The sequence below is a fragment of the Arachis hypogaea genome, chromosome 16 (assembly GCF_003086295.3).
Source record: "Arachis hypogaea cultivar Tifrunner chromosome 16, arahy.Tifrunner.gnm2.J5K5, whole genome shotgun sequence".
NCBI lineage: Eukaryota > Viridiplantae > Streptophyta > Magnoliopsida > Fabales > Fabaceae > Arachis > Arachis hypogaea.
In genome coordinates, this window is record NC_092051.1 from 10,717,086 (window position 1) to 10,735,788 (window position 18,703).

The 18,703-nt window shown below is 35.0% G+C and overlaps 4 protein-coding genes and 1 non-coding gene across 6 annotated transcripts; 2 read left to right on the forward strand and 3 right to left on the reverse strand.

The window, feature by feature from the left end:
- Nucleotides 1-769: 769 nt before the first annotated feature.
- LOC112756351 (uncharacterized) lies at nt 770-5,357 on the reverse strand. The gene is made up of 8 exons (XM_025804911.3): nt 5,108-5,357; nt 4,357-4,734; nt 2,441-4,221; nt 2,092-2,361; nt 1,923-2,003; nt 1,661-1,772; nt 1,507-1,573; nt 770-1,314 (listed from the first exon to the last, which is right to left on the reverse strand). The coding sequence occupies exons 1-8, from the start codon at nt 5,148-5,150 to the stop codon at nt 1,209-1,211; spliced, it is 2,838 nt and encodes a 945-aa protein (XP_025660696.1). The 5' UTR covers nt 5,151-5,357; the 3' UTR covers nt 770-1,208.
- A 124-nt stretch (nt 5,358-5,481) lies between these two features.
- TRNAP-AGG (transfer RNA proline (anticodon AGG)) lies at nt 5,482-5,553 on the forward strand. Its single transcript has one exon. It is a non-coding gene; the product is annotated as a tRNA-Pro (tRNA).
- A 62-nt stretch (nt 5,554-5,615) lies between these two features.
- LOC112756352 (zerumbone synthase) lies at nt 5,616-8,397 on the forward strand. Of its 2 annotated transcripts, XM_025804913.3 has the most exons (4): nt 5,616-5,727; nt 5,826-5,976; nt 6,321-6,392; nt 7,496-8,397. In XM_025804913.3, exons 2-4 carry the CDS (start codon nt 5,957-5,959, stop codon nt 8,298-8,300), a joined length of 897 nt encoding a protein of 298 aa, XP_025660698.1. In that variant the 5' UTR covers nt 5,616-5,727; nt 5,826-5,956; the 3' UTR covers nt 8,301-8,397. The 2 variants fall into 2 exon arrangements, with proteins under 2 accessions (XP_025660698.1, XP_025660699.1); XM_025804914.3 differs by lacking the exon at nt 5,616-5,727 and having other exon boundaries at nt 5,777-5,976.
- Nucleotides 8,398-9,651: 1,254 nt separating this feature from the next.
- LOC112756353 (uncharacterized) lies at nt 9,652-10,581 on the reverse strand. The gene is made up of 2 exons (XM_025804915.3): nt 10,174-10,581; nt 9,652-10,091 (listed from the first exon to the last, which is right to left on the reverse strand). The coding sequence occupies exons 1-2, from the start codon at nt 10,435-10,437 to the stop codon at nt 9,831-9,833; spliced, it is 525 nt and encodes a 174-aa protein (XP_025660700.1). The 5' UTR covers nt 10,438-10,581; the 3' UTR covers nt 9,652-9,830.
- A 698-nt stretch (nt 10,582-11,279) lies between these two features.
- LOC112756354 (auxin response factor 11) lies at nt 11,280-18,498 on the reverse strand. The gene is made up of 14 exons (XM_025804916.3): nt 18,073-18,498; nt 17,807-17,937; nt 16,098-16,199; nt 15,962-16,018; nt 15,533-15,688; nt 15,023-15,107; nt 14,585-14,675; nt 14,094-14,264; nt 13,860-13,976; nt 13,702-13,777; nt 13,420-13,591; nt 12,712-13,274; nt 12,041-12,231; nt 11,280-11,704 (listed from the first exon to the last, which is right to left on the reverse strand). The coding sequence occupies exons 1-14, from the start codon at nt 18,122-18,124 to the stop codon at nt 11,608-11,610; spliced, it is 2,061 nt and encodes a 686-aa protein (XP_025660701.1). The 5' UTR covers nt 18,125-18,498; the 3' UTR covers nt 11,280-11,607.
- Between the last annotated feature and the right edge of the window lie 205 nt (nt 18,499-18,703).

Sequence of the window (18,703 nt, forward strand, 5' to 3'; positions counted from 1 at the left end):
ATGGAACATCATTCTTGGGTTGGGCCACTTCCTAAACAAGAAACAACAAAAATAAAATTCAGATTTTTCGTGCGCCTCTCTTTTGGGATCTTGCTGTATGATGCAGTTTGATACTTGAATAATATTGTTGGACCGAAAAAAGTACTTCAACATATTTATGAAAATTGAAAAAATAAAGCTTAAATATTCAATTGTTTTTCAAACTTGTTTCTTGTCCTTTTTTTTTTTTTCCCATGGACGGCTGGAAAGTGGAAACCCCAATCACTACAATGAAATATTACAATTACATAATTAACTGATAGCTAGTAGCTACTTAGCTCTAAAATTTGTCATATCCAAAAATAATAATAATAATAAAAAAGCAATGTTTCATGATGTGTAACTTTACACAAATGTTTACCTATTTTTTACACCTATCAAACATATACTCAGCTATTTTTACACCAAACAAACATTTCACCCTATATCCTATACAACCAAACATAGCCTTGGTATAGTCTATTTAGACATAGAAAAGAAATTAAATCTCATTGATATATATCAATGAATTTTACTTACGAAGAAAAAGATCAAACAAAATAAAAAACGAGTCAAGCAAAGTTTTTGAATTGCCAATATATTCAAAGTTGAGGAAGAAAAAAACTTTTCACCATTAAAAATCTTAAGTATTATGCAGAGTATCGGTTAGCACAAACCCAAAACTAAATCTTTCTCATTTCCAGATTAATTATACCTCCTTTATAAAAATTAAAAAAAAAAGAGTTACGAATTGAAGAAAGTCCGCAGCTTGGTTGAGGCATTAATGACAAAAGCCATAGCAGGAAGCAAGCAACTTCTAATATTTGTTCTGTGGTGAATGAATCCCCTACGGTTTGTTTTAACTCTCTTTTTCACCTCTTCAACGACATCGACACATAACCACCAAAAGAAAATACATATACTTTATTTACATAGGAATAGGATAGGCCAATTTGTTAGAATCATTGTACACTATTGCCTCAGCAAACTTACATTGTCCCTCCCCTACACTAACCTTAACCTATGCATGCAGGATGCAGCTATGCTTTGTCTGTCATCAGTTGGATTCTCTAAGTAGAACATGCCCAAAATGGAGAGACAGAATAAGCGTTAGTACCCAACAAAAGAACATGTCCATTGGTTAATGTGAGTCTTACTTTGGAACATAATAGCACTATCTCAATTATCAACTATGATGCAGATATGGGTCTCGAATGCCTTCTGTAATATACCTTCCCAAATCGATTAGACATACCTGGCCTTTTTCCTGTAGCTTGATTCACAAAGAGTTGATGTCTGTCAAAGTTCAAAAATTAATGTTAGAATGTTGCAGGAGCTATTGAGATGATGCATCATCACTAAATATTGGGAAGGAAATTGTTTTCCCCCTTAAGTATATGCTTGAGGTTATGTAAAATAAGAAAACCAGGGGAAAAAGAGGGAATAAGGTTGAAGTTGAGGAAGAATGACTTCCAAATTTTATCATACCTCTCAGGTTCCAATTTCTGGATAATAATGCCATTCAGAAGAAGCTCTGAACTGTAGACAGCAGTTCCTGCAAGTTGAAGTAATTCCATAGGACGAATGAATGAAAATTCGATAAATAATAACTGCCTCATCAAGGAACGGAAGGAGCCAATACCTCTACTAAGGAAATGGTGGCATATTGCATAGTCCTCTTCACAAGAAAGAATCAACAGATCATCTAAGAATTTATCATCCTTCTCTGCACATACCTGACTTTCATCAACTACCTAAAGAGTTGAGACATTTTACAAGTGAACCAATTTATCAAATTATACTCAGAAAGAAGCATAACCCATTAAATTAGTAGAAAACACCAAATATTGGAACCACAAGTGTGCTGCAGTTCTAGAGCATTAAACAAAGGTGAATATGCATACCTGGCCTTGAACAGCTTTGACCAAGGTTGCAACCACTTTCTTATCAGGTTTAACTTGAGGTGTGATGTAGACTCTTTTACCCTGTGGAGGCATGCAACATTACAACCACATTTTAAGGCAGAAAGTGATGAGTACACAAATTTGAGCACAGGAACATTTGCATCAATACCTTCAGGAGTGGTGTTTGTCTTGCTTGAGCCAGAGACACAGGCATGCTAAAGCCTATCTCCTTTTCTTTTTTCACATCCCTCAGAATGTAATTTTTCTCATCAATAAAACAGTTTGCTTGCCCACAACTCTCAAGCCATAAGTGTGTCACCACTAATTTACCAAGAGCCATAATTTCCAACATATTCTTTGTGCGTATAAATTTGTCTGCTATGAAATGTGTGGCATCCATTGAGCTTGATGCAGTAGATATATTGAGCCTTGCCACGACCTGTCAGAGAAAGATGAAACAATCACCACTAGGAACTGGTTATATTTCACATCCGTGACAAGCATAAATCAACAGCTACCTTTTTTTGCCTCTTGACAACATTGTTATCCAAATGCTGGCTAAACAGAACTCGAACAAATGTCATATCTCTTCGCTGTCTTGGATCTTTCCCTATTGAAGCTGATGTGGGCTCAGAAACTCCTAATCTAATAAGCTCCTTCAGAAGGGGAGACTTTCGAAGGCATTTGTTGCATGGCTTGTTGTGCTGCTCATCGCATGTGCGTTTGTTATTTGACATTATTAAGTCTTTACTGGAGGAGACTGTTGTTGGAATTTCTGGACTGGATTGTGCACTGCTCTTATTAGCTGATATTTCAACACGTGCCAACGAGGATCGCTTATCAAGTGAGCTTTCAAATTTCATCGTATCGTCAGCTGAACCAGGTTGAACAGAATTCCCCTGTGACAAGCATCTGCTATTGTCAACGCATGACTTATCCTCATCATTTTGGCGTTCTATACTGTTAATGGACCAGACATTGCTTTCATTTCCATCAATGCACAAAATAGTAGGTGCATCAAGATTGTCTTGCACATTAGCCTTCTTTCTTTTCCCCCTTGCTCTTTTAGGATAAAGCCAAGAAGGAGAATCATTTATTAAAAAACTGCTGGATCCAGATAGCTGTGGACTAACTTCAACCTGGTGATTCAGGCTGTTTTTCACAGTCTTTCGAGACAAATTGGTAGGTAAATTGAGACGTTTTGTCCTAATTCCCAACTTCAATGGATCAGCCTCTATATCAGCCCCCTTCCTCTTGCACCTAATAGTGTCATCCGCCTTGACATTATTGTTCCTCTCTGTATGATGGATTGATTGATTTTTCTTTCTTGGCCTTCTGCTCTTGTTCTTATTTTTGGATTCTGTGGTGGCTGGTTGAAAACTAGTATACTCTCCTGTTGAGCAAACCTCTTCAATTGAGACAAGTTCACTGTGTATTGGTGAAGTGGTATTATTTTCAGACTGTCCCTTAATAGTTGACTTGCTTTTCATCATTTTTCGTGTTTCCACCAACACAGTATTTGGCTCCTGATTCTCAGTGTGCTTTCTCTTCTTTGATTTCTTTGTTATGGACTGTAAACCAGAATTCTGTTTATGCAACAAGTTTTTCAAGTGACCTTTATTCTCTATCAAATCACTCAAAGAGCCATCAGGTGCTTTCTCAGGTTGGTGAGCATCATGGAAATGGCAGCCAGTTGTGGGCATAAATGCTAATGCCTCCATAGCTTCAGCAGCTATTTGAGTATCTAAACCAATACCAAACATGTCTTCTGTATGTATCACACTGGAATAAGGAGTCTCGTTCTCTCTCATTAAACTTGACTGAACATCCAACTCCTTGAGAGAGTTACTTTCATTTTTTGTTTCAATTCCATGTCTTTGGACCATGTTCTCAATCTCATCATCACATCTAACACCTGCACACCGTATTCCTTGGCTCTGAAGATGTCCACCTTCTTTCTGGTTTTCACTTCCAATATTTGAAGCTGTGTTAACCTTTCTACACCAGATACCAGCTCCTTTGTCATCTTGATCACCGCCATCCCATCTGAAGGGTTCTTTTTCTCTATTCTGGGTTTGAGTTTTAATTTTTCTAGCCAAACTTAGTGATCCTCTTGCACTCAGGACATGAAGTGATTTCTCTCTAGTGGGTTTTATGTGATAAATTCCTTGAAGCAAGTCCATATCACTAGATGACAAGTACTCATCCACAAACCCAAGAGCAGCTTGGGTTGAATCCCCAGGCTCTGGTGAGTGAATGTTATTTAACATCTTGGTATCAACTGAAATTCCTTTCTCCCCTGCAAGCATGTGGTGTTTGTTCTTTACTTCAGTATACCATTATCAACAATAACTTTGACATTTAATAGGAAGAACTATACATATAAAAAAGAAACGTTGAACTCATTCTTATATTGTTCATAACAAAAACATACCAATAGCAGCTTTACTAAAAGCAGTGCCATTTGAATCTGCTTGTTTGAAAGGTGGCTTTACAGGTCTCTTCTGGAAGTGCATTGAAGGAATTCTTGCAGCTGGACTGGTTCCATCATCAGCCAACCCTCTCACAGCAGATGCTGCCCTTCCATTGTCCATTTCATCATCTTCGCTATCAAGCACAACTTCTTGTCCATTCTCGCATGTTGGACCACTTTCCACATTCTCCGAAGGGTCAGAATCCTCCACAAGCTCAGTGTTCAGATTGAGATTTTCCAGTTGGGGTTCAGTGAAGGGGCTATTGAGCACTAAGGTGTCATTGACGAGTTCAGTTTCTTGAAACTGAGCATCTTCATCAGCATCTTTGAATTTACCTCCTAATTATAAACATAACAACACAATCATCAGGCTAAGATACTTTTATCTATAATATTCTTTACACTTACAATCAGAAGTGACAACTTCCACAAATGCTTTTTAATTCCTACAAGAACACTCATAAGCAGTCCCACTATCGAAGATCACGAATGAGATTTGTTTGCGTTATTTTCACTACAATCAGCTTTAATCCGTACACAGCTTGCATAGTTTGGTATAAAATTTCATGTGCATGGAAAACTCATTATGATCAGTGAATTTCTTTTGTTATTTTTCCATTTCAACGAGAAGCGGAATGATCAACGTAAATGACAAACAAGTTAACAACAAAATCAGAACAAAAATAAGCACTAATGAGGAATGAAAAGGTACCAGGTGGTGACGAAGAACAAATGACGTAGGAGGCATCAGCCATTGGAGTATTTTGAACAGTGTTAGCGTTGATCAAGGGTTAGGCACATGTAAATGAGAAATTTGATTAGCGTCAAACTGAACTGAAACCCTAAAACAATGATCATAGAAGAATGTAGCTGAAGAAGAAGAAGAAGAACATGATGATGATGATGATGATGAGTTTCGGAAATCAGCGCAACGAGTTCATGAAGGAACCCCTTAATCTGTGGATTTTGGAGCGGAAATGAGAGAGAAACAAAAATGAAGCATAAATTTTTCATTTCAATCTTTTGGAGGGAAACAACTACAATTTTCTTTTTTATATAAATTAATTTTGACAGTAAGTGACAAATGGGCATTTGGTCTAGTGGTATGATTCTCGCTTAGGGTGCGAGAGGTCCCGAGTTCAATTCTCGGAATGCCCCTAAATTTTCTTTGGATTTAGCATAATGCACATATTTTTCTGTGTGTTTTTTATTATGAGTCCATGTGATTTGACCTTTTTATATCAATAGATCTTACATGTACCAATGATATATTCAGATTCATGTTATTTATGTCAGAGTCTTGGAGCTGATTCCGCCATGCATTTAGAAAAGGTAATTCAACCTTCAATCATATGCATATTATAAGATATAGATAGATTCGTTATCCACATTTACCATATTACCCTTGACTCGGTTTGTATGATGCTTAGAAAGTTCCACATATCATAATCTCTCTCTAGCTGGAAACAAAGCAAGGTTCTCCTACAAAGCTAAAGGTCAAACTAGAACACTAGCCTTTCTGTGAATTGCATCACAGCCATCTATTTTTAGCAAAAAAATCATGCTGAGAATTGGTTTAAGGTTTGTTTTATTTCAAACTTCACCTTACTGCCTTCACTTGCCTTTGTGTTTTTATTCATAGAAATTTTATCTGTTTTTGCCGTTTGATGATTTGAAAACATAAAGCATCTCTCTTGACTTGCCACTTTCATCTACTATTGAATCTCTTTAATTACTCAGCTTAATTTCTGTTACTAGAAGCATCTTGAACTACGAAAATGGCTATGAGACACATATTTTCTTTATTTAATTGTTTACCTTTGATCTTACATGTGGATTTTCCTTTCAGTTCTTTCTTTGATTAAAGTAACCTTAAACCATAGCTTACTGTGTTTATTAATAATTTGTGGTGATTATTGAAACAGTGAAAACGGTTCCTATTCAAGGGCTTTGTTTGGAGAGAGTTTCCACAGGTTGTTGTCTACTCACACTGGAAGGTACTAAGGCAACTTACCTTTCAGCTAATTTTCTCTCTGTTTTACTTTTCTTTGCCATAGTTAGGGATGGAAGGTAGAGAAGAAGCAAAGGGAATAAATAAATGAAGAAATGAATGTTCATAATGTATCAATATCTAGACACAATACAACTATTCAACTAGGCATGCTTCATGAATTCCATATCTTTAGTTCATTTCATTTCCACCTTTGTCCTTCCAATTTCACTGTAAATAATTAGACACTGAATTTTGATCTATATTTTAATAACATAGGTTGTTGAGATATCAAGTATGAGAGATGATACATCGGTAGACTGGCTGTATACTTTTTTTTTTTCCTTGAAGATTTGGATTAGGATGTGACATTTAACCTCTTATTATGGTTTGTCACTTAGTTTGGATTCCTCTCCAAAAGTTGTTTACTTCTAAACAGAATATATATTTGGAAGCCTTTTAAATATTTCAAAAATATTGGTGTTTCAATGGTTTTAGCCTATATATATTTTATGATTGAGATCAATGGCTAAAACTAGTATTTTTGAAAATTTTCCTATTTTTTTTGCTTTGTGTTAGAGTAAGATTAGGATAAATTAGATCAATTAGTATTATTTAGCATATTTGAATATTTATGATAGGATATTACGTCTTTATTATGTCAAAAAAAAATATATATTGTGGTTAACCTTATGTACTCTTAATTATCATCAACATTAAACTAATAAAAAATAATCTAAGTAAATTCAAATGAATGAAAACAGAAAACTTAAAAAAATGTTTTGTAGTTAACTTTATGTACTCCTTATCATAATTAATTACTATCAATATTAAACTAATAAAAAGTAATTTAAGTAACACTTTGAGTTGGTGCACTTGCTTTCTTAATGAGAAGTGGATTTGCTTCTTTACAGCACTTTCAGACTTTCTCCTTGAAATGAACGATAAAAAGTCACATAAGCCGACGTACACTCTACAATAAACTTTAATATCATTTAATAAGCGCCTAAATAGACGCCAAAATTTTGTTGGCAAATAATGTTATTGTACAGAAGATGCCATGTAACTTTTACTGGTTGCTTTCAATTCAAATTTGTTGTGGTGGTCCAGGAAACTACAAGATAAGGTAGCACTGATAACTGGGGCAGCTAGTGGAATAGGAAAAGCTACAGCAACCAAATTTATCAATAATGGTGCCAGAGTTATTATTGCAGATATCCAACAAAAACTTGGTCAAGAAACCGCAAATAAACTAGGGCCTAATGCCAGTTTTATAACATGTGATGTCACAAAAGAATCAGACATATCCAATGCTGTTGATTTTGCAATTTCTGAACACAAACAGCTTGATATCATGTTCAACAATGCAGGGATAGCATGTAGAACTCCTCCAAGTATTGTGGACTTAGACATGACAGTGTTTGACAAAGTCATGAAGATAAATGTTGGCGGGCTTGTGGCTGGTATCAAGCATGCAGCACGAGTTATGATCCCGCATGGAACGGGATCGATTCTCTGCACAGCAAGTATCACTGGTGTGATGGGAGGGATGTCACAACACACATATTCAATATCGAAGTGTGCTGTTATAGGCACTGTTAAATCCATGGCTTCAGAACTATGCAGGCATGGAATAAGAGTGAACTGCATATCACCTTTTGCAATTCCTACTACTTTTGTTATGGAAGAGATGAGTCTGTTGTATCCAAATGTTGATGCTCAGAGACATATGAAAATTGTTCATAATGCTGGTGTTCTGAAGGGAGCAAATTGTGAACCAAATGATATTGCTAATGCTGCCCTTTTTCTTGTATCTGATGATGCTAAGTATGTTAGTGGTCATAATTTGGTTGTGGATGGAGGTTTTACATCCTTCAAGAATTTGGATTTTCCTGCACCAGATCAAGTGCAGTAGAAGTTTGTGCAATTTATATTTATAGAGAAAAAAGTCATCACAATGATGAAAAGAACCTGCCAATTTCAAATTTTAGATTATTTTTCAGAAAGCCAAATTCACTTTCTCATTACTTATCTCACTATGATTACAGAGAGAATGACTTTTCAAAAAGCATGTATAGAAACTAGGCAGTGATAGTACTATCATAGAATATGATCAGAAAACAAGATCATAGACTTTCCATAACCTAAACTTTTAGCCCACATATGATGAATTTTACGGGATAATCTACTTTATTTGGAGAATGCATACAACATTTACGGGAGTAATGCACTTTTTGTTGGATCAAATATCATTGTGAGCAACTCATCAAGTCATTCCTTTCCGTCCATTCTCTCCAATACCACAATTCACAAACTCAACCTTAGAATTTTGAATATATAGCTGCAGTTAAAAACAACAACTCAACTTGCTTTTTGCATGGAAGGGAAGTTCTCCCTTCTGACATCTTTTGCTTCAACAAACAGAACTATTCACCCTGCAACTTATCTCCCTATTTAGTTCAGCCAAACAGATGTTACTTTTTCACTATCAAGAACATTGAAGTTCAAGATATTTTTTTCTAATTACTTTTCCTACGGTTCTGTTTGAACAATTTCATAGAATGAGAAATCAGCAATCACTTTTCAATTGGAATGAGCCAGAAAAGTTTCCCCACTTTCTGAATAGACATTTGATAATCTTCTCTAGACCACAGTCATTTCGTGTCATTCATTACCTTCTCTTTGATACAATAATTGGATCCTCTTGTTTACTTTATAATGTATAGAAAAAATACTTATATGCTTAGAGTCTACTCACCCATGAAAAGATGTAAAATAACTTTGACAGAAATCTCACTATCAATAATGAAACCAATCAACTTTTCATCAGTAGGCCTCCTCATGATAACACTTACAGCTGCCTCCCATAAATTACTTGACGAAGGGAACCACACTTAAAAAAGATTCATATACAAATATAGCTTACATTACCCCGAACTTTGTCTAATGATTGGAAGTTAAAACTTGAAACTTGAACCTAATTGTTTGTTTATGAAGTGTTGTTCTTGAGGGGAAAGGGAGGGAGAAAAGAATTTTGAAGAGTAAAAAATAAACTTTAAGGCCCCATTTGGTAACTATTGTAGGATAAAATTTGCACAATTTTCGGTCCATCCAAAATATATTTGATTTATATACATCATGAACTTAATTCACTTGAGCTTGTAAGGAAAATCTATGCAACAACTTTGGCTTCAATGGATTTTGTCATATTAGTCTTTTTTTTTTTTTTTTTTCTCAACTAACCTAGCTGAGTATGCAGACAAAGATTTCTTTGCATAATTTTGGTTCATTTATTGGCTGCTATAAGAAATAAGCATCATAATATTCCTAAAACAGTAGTCTAAGATCACAAGATCACATATAGAAATTAGCAAGACCAGATTTATATCATCATTTAACTACAAATTAACAAAAACAAGTTGAGCAAAAACAAATTCAAGTAATTTCAAAGTTGCTCTATTCTTTCTGCAATCAAGTTAACAGCAGCATTAGCTGAAGAGAAAGCCCCATGAAAACTTTCTTTATAAGAGATAGATTCTAATTGAAGAGCCATCTTCAATAAAATCTCACCAAGATCTGTTTGTTTTTGTAGTAAAGAGTTGTAGTATGATTGTGCAGCAACCCGGCTAATCTCAACATTTGTTTCCTCTGGACAGTACTCATCATCCAACCATTTATGCAAAGTAATCCTAAGCCATTCTGATTCCTAACCAAATTCAAAGAAAAAAAAGGTAAAAATCTCAACTAACTTTTCGGTCCATTAGCCATAATTATTTAAAAAAGAGTACCTGCAAGGCCATGGTTGGCTCTAACCAATGATCTGGAATACATAGGTCTTCAACTTGGTCATCAGATTCAGGTATTGGATGAGAATAGGACTTCACAAGTGTTGAGGAATGAATATGAGTACGATGAAACGCTGCTAAAAAAGGTAGAGGATGTTGGTGACTGACGGTAAGATAGGAGGGCGAGAATGAGATGAACCGGGTGACATTGGAAAACAGAATCATGAACTGACCGGAATTTGGTTTCAAAGTTGTCATGGTTTTCATCGTAGAATGGTGGTTGTGCTGTATTGTCTAGTTTTTACCGAGTCCCTGACTGCACATGCAACGGCTACCAATATGGACCACACAGAATGCAAGCTTTTAGGATAAGGTCGGCACCATAGAGCTAGGGGCAGTGCAACTATCCTCGTTAACTATATCTTTTTGGGGTTTAAAAGTCCCTTCTTAGGCTTTGGATCTTTATAAAATTACCAAAGAATCAATTGTTATACACTTTGATGATTTTTTACATTAAAATAGTTACGATGGATCACTGATTAAATCCATAAAAATTACTTAGTTAATTAGATTATAAATAAAAACTATTACTATTGGCCAATGAGTTATAACTCAAATGGCATGGTCTTCCCATACTCACCTAAGAGACTGCAAATTCAAGTCTTCCTATCTTTAGTAAAAAAAAAAACTATTACTATTGAAAAAAATTAATAAATTAAATATTAAATTTGGTTCAATTTAGAGTTTTTTTAGGGAGTACTCCTTCTTCAAGTCAAGAAAAAAAATAAATTAAATATAAAATTGAGTTTAATTTAAAGGTTTTTTTTAACTTGAAGAGGAATGCTTGCACTTATTTAGGGAGTGCTCTCTCTTCAAGTCAAGAAGAAAAATTTTAAATTAAACCAAGTTTAATATTCAATTAATTAATTTCTTTTCCAATGCAATAATAATAATTTCTATTTATAATTCTAACTAATTTTCATTGGTTTAAGGTTTAACCAACGGGGTCGTAACAAAATCACTGTATCACCAAGAAATTTGCTTTGATTTTTAAAGCACTGGAAAATCTGGCCATTGCTATGACTATATCACCAAAAAATTTGCTTTGATTTTTAAAGCACTGGAAATTCTGGCCATTGCTATGACTATAAATAGAAAGGCCATAGAGATATATGGTCATACATTCAATATTATAACAACACAACCATGATTTCTAACAAGTTTCCACAAGTATCTGGAAAATTTTATTTCTTAAAATACAAGCAAAATTTTCAGCTTTTAACACTGAATTTTGCTATTATTGCAAAGTTTTTGCTATATATCAATAAAGCCAGCATTCACATAATTTTGAGAGAGAACAAGCATAGATGCACAACTACCGCAGCATAGGACTTTCCTGGTGCCCGCAAAGTCAGGGAATGAGAGATCAGACACCCACTAAATGCTTGCAGGATATGCAGAGGAGCTTGGACTAGGATTGTTAATTGCATCCTTTGGACGTATTATCATCTTTTGCACCATGGATCGAAAGTCCCTACACATGTTAAGATTAAGATTAAAACACAATAGTTAGGGGCAAACCAAATTACTTTACCAAACCAAGACATTTAATTTTTCCAAGACTTGCTGAACTAGCTAATAAGTAAATTAAAATTCGAAGAGAGTTTATTTTTGCCTTTTGGTAATTTTCAAATATATTTGTCTCGGAAAGAAAGAAAACAGTGGTTTCTTTCCAGGTTCATAGTTTAGTGATGACAATATATATTTGTTATTCATAATGTGTAGAAACATCTGCAAAGAAATAACATTGAACTGCATAATATTTGTTGTTTTCATATGATATATTACTTTTGATAAATTATTACTTAACTGCCATGGGAAATCTCCCAGGAGCATAATATCTCCATCCTCGTCTATGCAGGTCACATGCCATCCACTGCTTCCATTAATTAAGCCTCCGCCAAAATCAAACATCCAGTCAAGTTCAGAAATGAGTTCGTCATATCCAGCAAAACGAGTGAGATCAATTGCTCTGCCAAGAGCAGTTCCTTGCTTAAGAACCTGAAATAAATGAATGGTCGCCTTAGCTCAGATTTCCAAAAGCCTATAGATTGTTCCAGCTTCAGCTAAGCATTACATTATTTCAGTCACAATGTAGTAAAACAGGTTGAATGAATCAGTCCGTCAAACTAACAAAATGCTTTGACAGTTAGGCATGAAGGTCCCCCTTTGGAGAGATTTAGATCCTGCCATGCAGTTTTTTCACATGACAGGGTCATCTGGAAAGTATACAATGAAACAAAGACCATGCACAGTGCTGTACGTATTTTTTCACATGGCCTTGCCAAGTGGAAAAAAGTTTCACATGAAAGTTATCCCATCCTTTTCCAAGCACCCAAGGAAAAAGGGGATCCTACCCATATTTTAGTTAGAAGCCTAGAAACAATAAATAAGTGCACTTCAATGAGTAAAATTCTATAATATTCATTATAAACAAATCATTCATGGAATCATGGTTAGATCATAAATGTGACTCTCTACCTTTGTGCAACTTCTACTATTATCAGAGCGACACTTCTTGCATCTTTTCTCTGAGGAAACACCTTGAATATTTCCGCACTGTTTTGCTGCCTGGATTGTTGCATAAATACTTGAGTGAGACATTGGAGGAATAGAAATGGTACTTGGAATCTTGCTGTAAGCAGAAAATTGTGGTGAAGGGAGCTCCGATTGGCAATCAGTTAAGTAAATCCCAAAAAGCTTGTATGTAGTACAACTGCTATGTGGGCCAAAAGGAACATCATTTTCATCTTTAGATTCAGAAGAAGGCCATCCTTGGGATTCAGATCCCGGACAGTACGCATTTGAACTGGAAGTTGACAAGTCTTCATGTGGAAACGACATTGAGCTTCCAGTACACTGGTGAACAGGGTCTTGAATCGGAATTAGAAGCTGATTCTCAATCCCAAGGTTTGAGTTACAAATAACCTTTGATGATGGTTGTTTTAGCACAGCCTGTGGAGAAGCTACATCATTGTAGTCTTGACCTTGCAAGTCCCTTTCCAGTCTCTGAGCTGCAGGCTTAGCGGAATACCGAATTATCTCTGATGACAAGAAGAGGATTTAATTAGTCACATTCTCATTGGGAAAGCTACACATTGTAACAAAAACATGAAAATTTAGAGAATTTTATAGCTTCATTGAAAAATTGCATTTGAGGGGGAGAAAAAAAAATGGTTAAGAGCTGACCATCCTTGACAAAGCCACTTGATTCAGGCAACGGCAGGTTATTTGGACGGGCTTTCTTTGGTGCGGGGAGAATAGGAATGTGTTTCTGCTTGGCACAGTCCAAGGCCTCAATCCACCAAGGACAAACTCTTTCTGGATGCATATCTGCATGCGGTGTAGCATCCCATTGGACCTAACAGGAGAAACAAAATAAATTGAATCAGGGTAAAATAAAACAAAATATGTATTATAATCTCTCAAGGAAATAAATTTATAGATTCGGAAAGGATCTGATCTGATTACCTTGAGGCTTCTCCATTCAGAACCAGGCCACCTAATGCCATCAAAATCTTCAATACTGATTACTGTACCTGCATATCTGGATAATCAAACAAACAAAAGGACATGTTTATACATCGTTTTCTCGTAGATACCATTATTACAAACTTTGAGACCAGCACCTTTTTCTAGGTTCTTCAACATCAAGCAGCAATTGTACTCTCATACCAGTTGCATAGCTCATTTGAGTTGACTTCATGTAGCGTTGCAAAGGAACGATAAATTCAAAGGGATTCGTCCTGCAAGAGATGTGTATATCAGGCTAACGGCTCTTTCTAGGAATTCATAGAAAAACTTTATACAAGAAAAGTAGGCAGTATGTGCATTTGAGTTTCAATGAAATCCAAAGCACTCACCGAGGGTAGTGGTATACAGTAAACATGGATCCTGTGGCAACAGCATGGGAAGCACTAGTCAGTATTCCTAGTTGCATGCTCTGAGCTGATATCAGAGAAGCAGATGGGGATGCAATATTTTGCCGTTTCATAGCTCGACGAACCCCAATTCGGAGTTCTCCATTTTCTCCCCTGCAATGGCATAAATATTGCCCTGGTTACTCACACTTTCATTATCACTGGTCTAATACTATCATGGTTGACTTAACAACCCCAATTGTTTAGATTTTACAGGGTTCCTCGTATAAAAATTTGTATCTTAAAATCAAAATAGCATGAATCTTATGAATTTTGAGCCCCTCTCCTCCATGAAATCAAATGAGTGACATCTATTTTTTAGAGTTCAGACCCCGTGAATCATGGATACAGCAATTGTCAATTGAAAAAGATATTGGAGGTGTCCAAACAATTCAACAAGTTGTTTGCAAATGCAACAAAAAGTTTTAGAATACCTGAAGAATATGCATGTATCTCCAGCAGCAAGTTTTTTGGAGTTTAAAAATGTGCTCCAACCGCTAGTAAGTAAGTTTCGTCTTGGCTGACCTGCATTGCAGTTTACATTATTATGTTAATCCAACTCTAAATTAACTAATCATTTTAAACGAGCATTTCATTTCTTACTAAACAGAAAGATGCTACATGCCCATATATATTACTTTTGATTTCAAAACGTTCAATCAAACAAATATTTTACCAAAATGATGCATAAGACTGCTGCCATTGAATGTGGATGATTTGTAGCTAAAGAACAAAGTATAATTCCCAAAGCAGTTGCAAAATTTCGGTGTCATGGACTGATCAAAATCACAAGGATCCAAAATTTTGTTACAGTTATGGCTACATTATTGCAACTGGCTCAGGAATGTTTGACATAAAATAAAATAACTTACCACGAAATATATGTCGGAAGCGCCAGTCGTACCCATGCAAGTCCCTTGCAACAAGCTCTTGTGCTGGGGGTTTAAGAGTCATGTCCTGCAATATCGAAGGCATAAAATAAGGCAAATTCTTTCCAAAACCATAGTTATTGTGAAACAGATAGAATAATAAACATAGGTTCCTAGTGCAGATGCCTATTGGCATCAAGGAAAAAAAATTAAACGTGCTAAAATAGTGCTCGAGAATTTTGAGAGGGAAGCACATAACAAAAGTATCGTGTGGCTCAAGATAAAATGAGTAAACTACACAACAAGAAATAATTTAGTGCTTCCATGAATTCCGGCTACCTGTTCTCTGTATGAAATTGATATTGGAAAAACATTATGACTTGGTAAAAAAGTCACGACTAAAAACTTAAATCAACCAAAATATTCCTTTGTTATACACAAAAATACACAATGCATTCTGTAAATTAGAAAGGTTGTTTAAGTTGATATATAACTCAAGATAAGGATTACAACCAGAGGGGGGAAGCATTCATAAGCATGCTTCTTGGGAATAGAGAATCCGCCATGAGCACCAGAGTCTGATGAAGTAAGTATCTTGCTAAAGGAGTATACAGAAGATCTGCTGGGTATCTGAGCTGTGTCTGTGTCCTTCGAACTAAGTTCATCTTGCTGCAAATAAGCCAGAGCAAAAACCAGTTCCGTTAAAAGTTAAAACATCAACATGTCTGAATATAAACACTGGCAACTGCATTTCGTTGTTCATGATCAAACTCAAAATAGACAAAGCATATAGAAATAGCAACATAAAATTACATCAACAGTGAAAGTTCAAACCAATGAGCAGAAGTAATAAGCAATTATGGGCCCAGTACCATAAACCAGGAGAAAACGAAATATGAAGAATATAAATATTAGAAGAGAATTAAGTATTAACTAACTGACCTTGGACTCTGGAAGTAGAGTAACTTGAGCAAAAACCTCGTCTGTGGAAGCTTCAGTCTGTAAATCAAGTTAATAATAATATATAATTTCTAAGGGGTATTAAACATGTTTAACTTGTGTAAAAAGATGATAATACCTTTAACTGAACAGACACAACCCGGCACAGGATCTTAGAAGGTTGATTATGCACGGGAATATCCACGTGACCATCTTGCTGATGCTGAGTGAATGAAGCAACCTATTCCATATTTCAATAACAAACCATGAAACACTGGTTAGAGAAATATGGATCTACTACCATGTAAAAAAATTTTTTACAACTATGGAATCACACCATAAACAATAATGCGTATCAACAATCAACAACCTAATTAGGTAACTACTTAAAAACTACACACACATACACGCAAAGGAATTAAAAGAGGTGTATCTGTACAGGAAAGGGTGTATTAAAGTTGATGGAATAGTTAGTGCCTGCTACCTGTGATGAAAAGTAATTGTTTAATTGTATTGTTGGTGTAACGGCAAATCATAAATCACATATTATCATAATTACAAGTGTTTGGTTCTTGCATTAACTGCCTTAAAAGTCATGTATAATGCTATCTAATTTATTAAAGTCATATCAAGCAAAGAGCTGGTTTTCCGCCTCCCCCCCTTTTTTCTTTTTTTTTTCCCCTCTTTTCTGATTAACACAAATTTGTCTGATATAAGTATACACCACTCTGGATTCCATAACATTAAATTTGGAGGATCAAAAACTGCTTAAGAAATCATAGGTCAATGATCATAAAATAATTTATAGATCAGTAAATTTTAGACTCAATATACGTTGATATTTTTTAGCAGCCTCTAGTTTAATATTTGATTCTTTAAAAAGAAAAACATAATATTATTTTATTTTCTGTAAATTCGTAGATTTATTTAATAAATCATATACATTTTTAAGAATCAAAATGATGTCATATATATATATATATATATATATATATATATATATATATATATATATATATATATTAAAAACTTTGTTAGAACTTAGAACCAAACTAATGTATGTCACACATTTTAAAAAAACAAATTAACACCATGGACGAATAATCTTTAAGTTATATTTGTCTGCCAGTAACCTTATTAGCGAAGAAGGTATATTATTTTTCATTTGTTCATAACGCGTGTTATATATCAAAAAGGCAATTTGCGAGAGGCGATCGGAAAAATATAAAATCATCTTCAAATATTCTCCGGTACTTCAGCAATACATGTAATAATAATAAATAAAACGGATAACAAACAACATATATGTATATTTGTATTGAGGAGTCTTAACTCTTAAATGATTAAAAAAATATTACACATATAAAAATATTATATTTGCATCACCTCACCTATATAACATGTATAACATATGGTCAAAATCACTTACAATTATGTTTATGTAAAATTAATAATTAAAAATTATTTGACAATAATTAAATTAAGCTTATTAAATTATTTAATTAATCTCAAATAAATATTAACTTTAAAAATAATATTTGCATATACATTTTACGGTAACATATATATCACTATAAATTCGAAATAAATAAATATAATCAGTAAGGATGAAGACCCCCGCTCTATGTTATGCCAAGCGCCATGGTAACAATTTTGATTGAATTTAGTGATAAACTCCTTCAAATATCATTTTACTAATTATGAATCAGATAAAAAAAACATTAAAACTTAAAAAGAAAAAGAAAATTGTAATAACAGTACCTTAGTAATATTAAATTTATAGAAGTAGTTACAAAAGATAGAAATAGAACAGAGAGTGTGAAGAAGAAGGAAGAAACGTGAAGGAACCTGTTCTAAGTAGCCCTGAGGGAAGTACAGCACCTTATCTCCGGCACGGGGGATATATACACATTCTCCCGCGCATGCTCGCCACACTCTCTCATACAACTCATCACCATCTTTTTTATAATTATTCACACCTATAAGATCGATAGATAGATGAACATCATTCAGCATGGATAGAATGATAGATTAATCATTTCCATAAGCAGTTATATAATCAGATCGAAATTGTTGGAATACTCGGAAAGATTAGACGGCGTCGTACTGTATACCTTCGTCAGCAGCGTTTGGAGAGGAAGAGGCGGTGACTCCATCAGCGTCCATCGATCTTCTCCGTCTAACAAACTTTTAAATGGTAGAGTGTTCTTTTGTGGAGATGGAGCAGATCGGAATACGAATTAGGAAGCAGCTGAAACGTTTCTTCACCACGACAAGTAGTAGTAGTATCTCTTTAAGGTAGCTTGTGTTTCGTCAGGTTTCTCTCTCTCTCTCTCTCGGTTACCGATGAAGGATGCAGTGCATTCGAGTACACGCACGCGGGTGGAGCAGTTGTAACAGAACACGTATAAAGTGAGAGAGAGAGAGAGAGATGGGGTTTAGCTAGCAGTAGTAGCTAGGAAGAGAGAGAGAGAGAGAGAGAGAGTACGACGACTGCAACTGAAAAATGCAAAGCGAGGGGCGCGTTTCTCTTTCCTTTTTATTTTCATTATTTATTCTCATATGTTGTTGGTGTTGGTGTTAAGACGAATTCCGTTTTCGCATCGCAGCTTCTCAATACCTCATTCTTATATTCTCTCCGGTATCACCATCCCTTTATCCCCGTAGCTTCACAAAGGAAAATAACGTAAAATAAAATAAATATTACTACTGAACTACTGTATGCTTAGTTAAATATAATTTCAA

What these genes read in the sequence shown, in the direction of transcription:
- LOC112756351 (XM_025804911.3), bottom strand. Translation starts at nt 5,150, where the DNA reads ATGGCTGATGCCTCCTACGTCATTTGTTCTTCGTCACCACCTG. An exon ending in TTTTAGTAAAGCTGCTATTG is followed by an intron (nt 4,222 to 4,356) that starts GTATGTTTTTGT and finishes ACATGCTTGCAG; the next exon opens with GGGAGAAAGGAATTTCAGTT. An exon ending in TTGTCAAGAGGCAAAAAAAG is followed by an intron (nt 2,362 to 2,440) that starts GTAGCTGTTGAT and finishes TTTCTCTGACAG; the next exon opens with GTCGTGGCAAGGCTCAATAT.
- LOC112756352 (XM_025804913.3), top strand. Translation starts at nt 5,957, where the DNA reads ATGCTGAGAATTGGTTTAAG. An exon ending in ATGCTGAGAATTGGTTTAAG is followed by an intron (nt 5,977 to 6,320) that starts GTTTGTTTTATT and finishes TTATTGAAACAG; the next exon opens with TGAAAACGGTTCCTATTCAA. An exon ending in TTGTCTACTCACACTGGAAG is followed by an intron (nt 6,393 to 7,495) that starts GTACTAAGGCAA and finishes GTGGTGGTCCAG; the next exon opens with GAAACTACAAGATAAGGTAG.
- LOC112756354 (XM_025804916.3), bottom strand. Translation starts at nt 18,124, where the DNA reads ATGGACGCTGATGGAGTCACCGCCTCTTCCTCTCCAAACGCTGCTGAC. An exon ending in GTTGAAGAACCTAGAAAAAG is followed by an intron (nt 13,778 to 13,859) that starts GTGCTGGTCTCA and finishes TTGATTATCCAG; the next exon opens with ATATGCAGGTACAGTAATCA. An exon ending in AAGTGGCTTTGTCAAGGATG is followed by an intron (nt 13,275 to 13,419) that starts GTCAGCTCTTAA and finishes TCTTGTCATCAG; the next exon opens with AGATAATTCGGTATTCCGCT.
- LOC112756353 (XM_025804915.3), bottom strand. Translation starts at nt 10,437, where the DNA reads ATGAAAACCATGACAACTTTGAAACCAAATTCCGGTCAGTTCATGATT. An exon ending in AGCCAACCATGGCCTTGCAG is followed by an intron (nt 10,092 to 10,173) that starts GTACTCTTTTTT and finishes GAATTTGGTTAG; the next exon opens with GAATCAGAATGGCTTAGGAT.